The 10,415-nt window shown below is 43.1% G+C and overlaps 1 protein-coding gene across 4 annotated transcripts in view; it reads right to left on the reverse strand.

Annotated features, from left to right (window-relative positions):
• Nucleotides 1-836: 836 nt before the first annotated feature.
• The window catches only part of LOC306713137 (cytohesin-1-like), a 12,796-nt gene continuing 3,217 nt past the window's right edge, over nucleotides 837-10,415 (reverse strand). For 2 of the 4 annotated variants that reach the window (XM_079182743.1, XM_079182744.1), the window contains exons 2-12: nucleotides 8,019-8,101; nucleotides 5,404-5,468; nucleotides 4,956-5,022; nucleotides 4,647-4,765; nucleotides 4,270-4,463; nucleotides 3,987-4,135; nucleotides 3,495-3,607; nucleotides 2,289-2,367; nucleotides 2,125-2,196; nucleotides 1,707-1,861; nucleotides 837-1,616 (exon numbers count right to left, since the gene is read on the reverse strand). In XM_079182743.1, the coding sequence (XP_079038869.1) occupies nucleotides 1,538-1,616; nucleotides 1,707-1,861; nucleotides 2,125-2,196; nucleotides 2,289-2,367; nucleotides 3,495-3,607; nucleotides 3,987-4,135; nucleotides 4,270-4,463; nucleotides 4,647-4,765; nucleotides 4,956-5,022; nucleotides 5,404-5,468; nucleotides 8,019-8,101 (1,175 nt within the window). In that variant the 3' untranslated portion in view covers nucleotides 837-1,537. Of the gene's footprint in view, nucleotides 1,617-1,706; nucleotides 1,862-2,124; nucleotides 2,197-2,288; nucleotides 2,368-3,494; nucleotides 3,608-3,986; nucleotides 4,136-4,269; nucleotides 4,464-4,646; nucleotides 4,766-4,955; nucleotides 5,023-5,403; nucleotides 5,469-8,018; nucleotides 8,102-9,871; nucleotides 10,223-10,415 lie in introns of those variants that run through there. The other 2 variants (XM_079182745.1, XM_079182746.1) reach the window with 2 other exon arrangements.

The following is a 10,415-nucleotide window of genomic DNA, read 5'->3' on the forward strand; positions in this document are numbered from 1 at the left end:
CAGAGAACTCTAACAGCTCACTAAACCCAGCAGATGTCTGAACAGAGGAGCATTTAGCAGCTAAAGATCCAGAGATGTTTCTGAGGAGTTGGAGACCAAAACAGAGCTCAAAGAGTCAGTATTGGACATTCATCATATAGAAAGTTCGCCTTAACGGTGATATTATGTCAGTTTGTGACCAAAAGCTCAGTTATTGCAGGTTTAAGCAATACTTAAACGTAGGCGAGTAACTGTGAAACACATAACATGTTTTTAGAAAAGTTAAAAAAAAGGACCCTGCATCTTGAAATCGTCTTTTAAATATGTATGACTAAGGAAGCAATCACTTAAAAGGACGGTAAGTTTGTCTTTTGAGTGACACTTTCTGACCTCAGGAATGTTTTTACACTGACATGATTTATGGGCTGCGACACGTCTGCTTGTCAAATACATCCGCGTTCCTCTGAAGTTGTAGAGAAAGTCAAATATTTGCCAGGAATCTGCCGGCTCTGCCTTTGAGAACATCGTGATCGCTACATGTGAGATGATTAGATAAGCAAAGCGGGAAGTAACCGAATCTTATGATTGTTGGAACGCTTGAGCTGCTGTCGCTGCACAGTCACAGTGGATGACACTTTTATATCTGATCACAAGTCTTTGTAGCTGTATCTTTCAAACGTTGCACAAGAATCCAGATTTGACTTTAAAAACAGGTCTGAGTGAAAAGGAAAGAAGTCAATAACTTAACAGTGTTAAATCTAACGTACTTAACGTAACAAAGCAAATCATTTCATGACTTCATTACAGTAATAAAGTATTTTCCAGTCCTGGTTTGGAATAAAAGTCAAAGAGTTCAATGTTGGTTTGCAAAATTTTAATGAGACAAAACTCAAAACAATAAATTACAAGAAATCTGGATAAATAAATATTTAGTTAATTATGCATCACCTTCATTAACAGCGCTTTGACGAGACCAACAGCAGTAAGAAAACAGGCTTAGAAAAGAGCTTTTTTTTTTTTAAACCAAACCATAGAGTCCAGCGTTCAGGATGTTCAGTGTTTCCTGAATCACATGAATGTACGACGTCATTCATTCATCAGCTGTTCCCATCCTCCTCCTGTTGCAACGAGTCTTTCAAAAAAGGTGTAGAAAGTTTTTTTTAATCAAACATCAGCAGCCGTCTTTCTCTCACCTCGTGTTGAAGTTAATTCTGACGGGAAACGTCTCGTGTAGAGACTCTTTGTACCACAGCAGAGCAAACGGTCTGAATGAAGTGGATCTGAGGGGAATCGGACACTCAGCAGATTGTAGGAGGAGTGGGAGTGCTGACCAGAGGGAAGTATAGTGTTCAAAAAAGGTCTCTAGGTGGGAAAGTAAACTTTAAACAAAAAGGGCAAAACCTGCAGAGAACGAGCCGTCGGTTCGAAATGTGACAACTGAAGAGCTTCTTTAAGAGCCGAATCCTCCGTCAGGTCCAAGCAGTCACTGAAGAATCGGGTCCACTTCCACTCAGCTGCATTCGGTCGAAACCTTTCCCACGATGAATCCTCAGTGGCTCTACAGACCCTTCAGAGACGAGACCTTCTTCTTCCGGGCAGCCAGCATCTCGTAGAACGGGTCTTTGCTGATGGCGGCTCTGCAGGTGGAGGAATATTGGGAGGAGGAGGGTTAGATAGGAGACTTCACACCGATCATCTGTAGGAGAGGAGTTTAAAAAGTGGCTCACTTGATGCTGTTGATCCACTCGTCCTTCTCCTCGGCGGTCGGGGCGGAGATTCTGTAAAAAGTGTGATTTCCCTCGACGACGCGTCCGTCTGCCTCCGTCTTGCAGGCTTTGATCACCTGATCTCTGTGGTCCGAGATGAAGAGCTCGAAGCAGTTCTGTGAGGGAAGCACAACCAGCAACAAGGGTCAGGAGATTTACAGCAAACGAATTATTAAAATGTTTATATTCAAACAATTCTTGGTGAAATGCTGCTTGGTTAACACTGGACATGTTTTAAAGAGGAAAACAAAGAATTAGTTCAATTAATTAAAGAACTAATGGATGTCCAACCACAATAGGTGCAAGATACATAGAGTAAGAAATTGTACAATTACATACCGGAATGTGTCAGAAAGAGACGAGAGAATAAAGAGTTTACCGGTTTCTTGGAGTCATCGACTTCTCTGATATTCAGATTTTCCAGTGGAATAATTCCTCTGGGTTCTTTGTCCTTGAAAACAGCAGAGAGACACAATACATCCAAGTACTGACTTGAGGCAACATGCATCATTTATCTGATACCTCTGCTCTTTTATTACTTACAGTGGTGTATTCAAAGTAGTAGAGGCAGTTATCTGTGAGAATAAACCAGCGTCTCTTCCAGGTCTTCACCCGTCCACCTGAGGAGAGACTACGGGTGAGCTACGACTTCAGTAAGTACACAAGACTTAAGCGGTCGGAGCACAAAGATGGACGTCATTTGACGACTGAAGCACAAATCAGCAGGTTACACACAGACAGAGGCTTCTGAGCGCAGAGACCAAAGCAGAGGTTAAAACGTGGGTCAGGTGCCAACAGATAGAAAAAGATGTGAAACTACTTCTGAACAGCATACAGCCCGGGAATGATCAAGCTGTGATGTGAGGGTGGAAGCACACAGCCAGTGGGGGGGGTTAGTTCAGAAGCAAAGCAGTGCATTGAAGCTCAGAGTTTAGGGGTACATACCTCCTGGAGTCACAACCCATGAAACACAAACAAACAAGAACAACGTCAACAAAAGAATTGAACAAAACTTCAACACCAGTTTGTCGTCCTCATGTTGAAGGTGCTGTTACAAACATAGTCCACTAGAGGGCAGTCCAGCTCACAGTGACTACACACCAGGACCAATCTGGTGCGAGTGAGCGCGTCTCCTTTGACAAGATACTCCGTCCACCAGGTGTGGCGTATCAAGATGCTGATTAAACAGCATGATTATTACACAGGTGTGTGCGCGCAACACTGGTCACAATAAAAAGGCAGCTAAGTGTTAAGCAGCGCTCCGTTGGTATGCCGGCTGCAGGAATGTCCACCAGAGCTGTAGAACTAAATGTCCATTTCACGACTATAAACCGTCTCCAAAGTCATTTCTGAGAAAGCTTGAACTGGCTTTAGTGGGTTAATGCTGTGTTCTCTTCACGGATAAATCCTGTGTGACCAACAAGCATATCAGTAGCCCTAGTCGTGTGAAATCCATAGTCAGAGTGCCAATAAATGTCTTTTGTGACCAGCCCAAAGCACACCTGTAATAATCCTGCTGTTTAATCAGCATCACCTGTCAGGTGGACAGGTTCTCTTGGCAAAGAAGCAGCGCTCACTCACACCAATTTAAACACCTTCTTGTACAGTATTCAAGTAAAAAAAACACTATTTATGTGCATAGATAAGATCTTCAATCTTTAAATTCACCTCCTGAAACACAGGGGCGGTAATCAAAGTATTGCCTTTATATTTCAGTTCAGTGACTTTCACACCACTTGGATGCACACACCGAGTTTCAGCAGCCATCCCTCTCTGTCGGGGTTGAAGAAGGTGTGTGTGAGGTCGTTCCCGTCGTCCTCGGGGATCTTAAAGGGTTCGTTCTTGATGCTGTCGTACAGGTTCTACACAGAGGGGGAGACAGAGTACATGTACTCAAGTTTTTCATTTTATATGCTACTTTGTGCATCTACTCCACTACATTTCAGGGGCAAATATTGAACTTTTCTCTCCACTTCATGTATTTTTTTACAGCTTTACTTAGTTTGCAATTTCAGATTATGAATACTAAATATAATCAGTTACTAATTATGATGTTTTGTGTATGATACAGCTACTTTTTCCATGCGTGTTAAGTTGTTTTTTTTAGACATTTTATTCACCAGAACTAGACTTCACATCAACTGGAAACACTGTGACATGAACAATTCCTCAAAGCAAATCAAACCGCTGTGTTTCTGTCGTAGAACTTTTGTGTGTAGAACGACAATAAGCGTATCTCACTCTGAGTAGGTCCTCCGGGAGGTCTCCCCCGTCGTTGATGCCTCGGTTCATCGCGTTGAACCTCTGAACGGAGGGTTTGTCCTTCACGTTGGGGTTGTGTAGACTGGTGTTCAACATGATCACAGCGAACGACAACACGTAACAGGTATCTGTAGAAGAAGACAGAGTGTGTGTGAGTGAGTGTACTCTTTCAGGGCTCGACCACTAAACTTTCTCAGTACTATTAGCTGATTTCTATCATTTAGATTTTTGACATGATAAACTCCCCCTCTTCTGAACTCACCTGTGCTCTGAAACACTCCGGGGTTGCAGCGACAGTACCGCAGGGCGAACGCCTCCATCATGCGGTCGATCTTCTGAGCCTCACCGGGCAGCCGGAAGCTCCACAGGAACTGCCTGAGAGCCTGAACCAGGTTCAGGTCCGAAAACTCGTGCAACACCAGGAAGGCGTGCAGAACCTCGATGTTGAAGTCATCTCTGCACAACACACACACACACATATATATAGGAATGGGTCGTCTATGTCTGTTATCATTAATCAGAAGACATTTTGAACACGTCACCTCTGGAAAAGCACGATGGCTCTGTCGCACTACGACTAATCAAAATGTCTGCTCTGAGAAATGACCGGTTAGAGAGAACGTCATTAGTATCACTCACCTCTCCCCTAAGTAGTCGCCGATAGCGGTCTTATTGAGCCCTTCGCCCTTGTAGAGAAACTGGCCGATGTCGTCGCTGGTATTTTTCAGCAAGGAGCTGTCAATCAAGAAGCGAATCCCCTGAAAATCAGAAACAACTCAGTCTGAACATCATTCACTAAAATGACAAACACACCGGACATTAACTTCTTCAAAAGATCAGAACAACGAGTAAAAACAATCCCGACATTAACGGACAAGAAAATAATGGTTAGTTGCAGCTCAACACTTCTGTGTTACATGAAAAAGGAGGAGCCTTGTTTGTCCTCACCTTCTTGGGGTCCATGTTGAACTTTTTTCGGCCCATGGCCATCTGTTTATTCCTCTGCATGCTTTTCCTGAAACCAATTAAAAAGAACAGAAACGTAGTTCATGGCTTTATCAGGACAAACACTCGGTAGTTTCAGCTTCTCACATGTGAGGCTTTGTTGCTTTTCGTCATAGCAAACTGAATATCTTTGAGTGAGGATGTTTATTCTCAACCTTGGGGGCACTTTTACTAAAGCCCTCCTCAGCTGAAGAAGGGCAAGCTTTCAATACGGTTGAAGGCAAAGTATTCGACAGAAGACTCAACAATGTAAACAATCCTTAGTTGCAGCACTAAAACAGTGGACTGTGTTATGAGTGTAAAGCACGTTTTTCTGTCTTTCCACTCAAACAAAGGCTGAGTGGACCACAGCTGCCCACACACAAACAGAGAGGGTTGAGAGATACTTTACCTCTCTTCAGTCAGACCCAGGCTTTCAATCTCATTGGTCACGTCTGCGATCTCATCCTTCAGCCTCTGTCAGCAGAGAGAGAGATGAATGAGAGAGCAGATACAACGATACATGTGATGTGTGTGTGTGTGTGTGTGTGTGTGATGTTTCACATTAACCTCTGGAGGTACTTTTCTTTTGTCTGTTCCGACTACACATCCAGACACTTCTTACAGAAGCGATGACCCAGAAAGACTAAAAGTACAGACATGATTCACTCTCTCACAGACAGAGTTCTTTGTGGAACAGCCGCCCGCTGCAGAAAACCCTCTCTGGGATCTGTAGCACCTGTTCTGGGGTCAGAGTGTTTCCGTCTCCCAGCTCCTCCTCTCCCCTGTGTTGACCCAGATTCATCAGACGGACTACCTCCCCACTACCCCCCCCCACTACCCCCCCCGGGCTGCTTGAGTGTCACACTGGGGGGGGGGGGGGGATCAAAGACTTAGTGGAGCTGCTGCTCCGGAGAGCTCAGAGGTTACGGGAGGAAAGAGAGGAGAGGAGAGCAACAGATGGAGAAATACTGAGCTCAGCAGAAAAAGATAATGAATTGAGATAATTATAGAAAAAGAGAGAAAAGCAGACGAGGCCAGAGTCTCGGATTAGAGCTACAAGCATCTACAACTCTGTGTGTAGTAATGTGATGGGTGTGAAAACCAGGCGAACAAGGTATATAAGTTCACCCGTCTGGATTCCTACATGTGCGTTTCTATGGTTACAGCATCCTCCATCTCCATTACTGGAATATTTCACGGCTCATCAGCCCCCCCCCCCCCCCGGGCAACACAAGGCGGGGCTTAGAGGAGAGAACGAGAGTCGACCTCGGTAATAAACTCGATCAATCTAGTCGCAGTGTTGCTGCCCTGAGGCCGTGTGTGTGTGTGTGTGTGTGTGTGTGTGTGTGTGTGTGTCTTTGTGTGTTTTAGACGCTCACCTTGCTGAGTGAACACCACTGATGAGGTTTTTATAGAATTTGACTGAATGTGAATCCTGTTCTAAATCCTTTATTGAAGGAATGAAGACATCTGGTATTTAAAAAAATATAACAGATGTTTATCTTGTATGTTTATGTCCGTCAGTGTGCAGCTGCAGAAGTAAAAACACAGATAAAATACTAATTATACTCTGAATTAACTGCACTAGTGCTGACATGATCAGTGAACCAATTGATTAGATGAAACTTGGTCAGCAACAATCTCAATAAAAACGTTATCTGTAAGTCGTGTATCAAGCGAACACGCTTGTTTTCACTTTATAATTGAACATCTTTGACTTTCGCACCGTTAGTCGGGCAAAATAAGTTAATTTTATCAACACTTAATTAGAAAGACAGAAAACAAGGGTTGTAACTAATAATTATTTCCTCATTATCAATTGATTTGTCAATTATTTCCTTGATTAGTCTTTTACAGGTTTGGTCTATAAAATAGTGCAAAAACAAAATGCTAATGTTGATGTCATGAATCTACCAACAGTCCAAAACCACATAAAACAATTGACAAACTGAAACTAAGGAATTTGGAAGATTTGAAGCCGGATAATTGAATTAAGAATTATTAACTACTTATTAAAATAGTTCACGTTTGATTTCGACAAATATTTATGATAGTCAAATCCAACACTTGGAGAAGGAGACTTGGACAAAGGGTCACATGCTTATGAGATGCTGGCTGGGTGAAAGGTCATTATCGGTACTTTTATTCAACTTTCAGTTAACTACAATTAGCTGATTTCCCCTAATCTGGCAAAACACATTTGCCAGATAAAGAGCTGACACAGACAATCCCGCTAATTTATTTAAGGGTGAATGGACTGAGGCAGCGGGTCAAACTGTCCCTCCAGGCAGAGAAAGAGAGAGCTGGAGGACACATACACACATATACACACACACACACATATACACATGGTCCACCCCCCTCGTACACATGCACACCACACAAAGAGGATCATCTGTCCTGAATGCATACAGTAACGCTCTAGTGGTCCTACGCCTATACACCCCCCTACAACACACACACACACACACACACACACACACACACACGTCTAGACATGGAGGTACAAACCTACTCAAGGACACAGAGAGAAGAAAGGACTACCTGAACAATGTGACAGTCAGACAAAGAAATAACAATTGAAAAGCAAACAATGCACTGTGTGATTTAGCACTTCTCTGAAATAATCAAAATGGTTAAAAGATAGATTTACAACTTTTCAATACACCTTAAAAAAAAAGATTATTGAAACTTTCAACTGTGGTTGATACGAGGCTTCAGACAAATCAGGTGGATATCTTCCAACATGGGTGTTTTTGGAACAAATTTCCCCGTTCCTGTCCTTTAAAGAACTGTTAAAGAGAAAGAGATCTTCAACAGCCCAGACAGCCGCAGGGTTTCACAGACGGGACAAAAACAAACTCCTCTTTCATAGTCGCCCTGTTGAGAAAGCATTTAGTTCAAGCAGTGCTAACTGAGGACCAAAAGCAGAAACACGGCCACGAAGCTGGAACTCCAGATGAAGGTTGAACACACTGAATAAATAAATGAAAGGTGTAAAGGGAGTGGAGAGTGTGTTATTACTTGTATGTCCTGCAGCAGCTCTTGTTTTCTGCAGCGGATGCTTTCCAGCTCCTGTCTCTCCTCTGGACTGAGATCATCGGGCACTGAGGAGAGACAGACAGGTAGCACTCAAATACAACCATCACATATACACACACACACGAGGCTAAATGTACTGTACACACACACACACACCAGAATTTAGCCTGATTCAGGCTGTTTAGCAAACAGATACTAAACAGAAGAAACGTGGTTTGAAAAGGCTAAATTAGACATGACATCTTACTGTACTTGTTAAGCTCAAATGTCCACGCCACCTCATATTTAATACACACCCTTAACTGTACATGAACAAGTGTGTACTCCGATAGAGCAGAAGTTCCTGAGCATGAGATCTGCAGAGGAACGATAAGGTGAACGAGGCTCTGTCGGTCACTGACTTGTGGCTTTTCTTAAGAAGAAGAAAAGGAAAGAGGAAGATTACATTCCAGTAGTAACAGAGGAAATGCAGCACATGGAGTTATTGGGCTGATCGGCGTATTGCATGTTTCACACATCACACCTCTACACCGTCAACTATAACCGCTGTTCTAAACTATACGGGGTAACAAGGAGCCACAGAGGACATGTTGAGTTATTGGCCTTCAAGGTCTAACCATTAAAAACATAACTGCAACAAACATTGTTTTACAACTTTACAAACAGAAGTCTGTTTAACGATGGGGACATTTGAGGCACTTAATTACAGCATTATAGCCTTTTGGACAAAATAAATCCTGACTCAAGGTCAACTTATTAGGTTTCTACAGAGTCTTCTTCAGCAGACGGAGTAGACAGGGTATTCTTGTGCTGATGCAACACCTGAGTTTCCCTTCTGGGCATCAACAAAGGCTTATCTTACTTGTTGATTAATCAATTAACAATCATGTGGTCTATAAAATGTAATAAAATAGACCAAGTTGACAAAATGTTTGTTTTTCCACCGAAGAAAACCCAAACGTTTATCCAAGGTTTAACTGATAACAAATTATTGCAGATAAATAACAATAAACTAGTTTTAGTAATTAATCGACTACAAGTTTCAGTTGTACAATACAAATGTAGAAATGATTCATATTGTAAACCCTTCAAACTCCATGTCAGGACAGACACCTCTCACTGTAAAAGGCAAATTAAAGCCTAAAGTCCGAGTTGGTGTGACAGGCGCCACAACCTCGGATAGTTTATTATTTACATACTAGACACACACAGACAGTGACGCACTCGCTCATCACGTACACATAACCCACAGCTCTTATTATAACCCGGAGGACGAGAATAACGCAGCATTGTGAGCGGAGAGGCAGTGAAACTGACATTCACACTCACTTCCTCTCTATGGCTTTTAATTTAGTAAGAGGAAATAAGACTAACGTGTCATTCATCCTCCTCTCAAGCAAACAAACACATTCCGACGTAAATAACAACATGCGTCTTCCTCCAGCTGCTCTGCATAGTCTGGAGGTCAGCGAGTGTGTTGGCTAGTAATGGGACACCTTGCTGTAGCAATGCTGCTGACGACCAGCTGCTATGGACAACATATTCAGGACTAAAGTTCACTGTCTTTCCTTCTTCTTCCACTCTATTGTATTGTTTGTTAAGTTATGCAACACATCACATCCTCTGAAGACACAATGACGTGAAAAACAACTCAAACCACGCGTATGTTCTGTTTCCGGCTCTCTTGAGACTTTCTGAGGAAGACGTGACAACACACACACACACAAACACACACGCACAAACTCATTCGGATTTCTTCAAAATAGCTCTGATGCAGAAGTCATGATGACTCACTGAACACCTACACATTTGTGTCATAATCCTGAGGTTCATACCAGAGAAAGCGTCTATCTGCTGCTGAGTAGCTTCACCACAGGTCTCAATGGTCCCAATAGAAAACGATTCACTATTCCCAGTACAAAACAGCCTGTGGACACTGTAGACAGCCTGCAGTCCAATCTGGTATTTTCAAAAATAATCCAGTCCTGCCCGAGCCCTCCAATGATCCCAATCCTGTGGTCCTCTAGTCCAGCCTCCCTGCTTCTTAATCCTCAGGGCCTCATTCCAGCAGAGGGGAAAGGAGGAGAGCAGGGCGGTAGCTAAATGAAGATGAGGACAAGTGTGTTTCGAGAGTGTGCGTGTGTGTGAGGGGAAAACCCTTGAACTCCCATCTCTCTCTCTCTCTCTCTCTCCTCCCTCTCTCTCTCTCTCTCTCTCTCTCTTTCTGTCTCCCTCCTCTCTCCTCTCTCTCTCTCTCTCCTCCCTCTTCTCTCCTCTCTCCTCTCTCTCTCTCTCTCTCTCTCTCTCTCTCTCTCTCTCTCTCTCTCTCTCTCTCTCTCTCTCTCTCTCTCTCTCTCTCTCTCTCTCTCTCTCTCTCCC

The sequence above is a fragment of the Pholis gunnellus genome, assembly GCF_910591455.1.
Source record: "Pholis gunnellus genome assembly, chromosome: 21".
Lineage (NCBI taxonomy): Eukaryota > Metazoa > Chordata > Actinopteri > Perciformes > Pholidae > Pholis > Pholis gunnellus.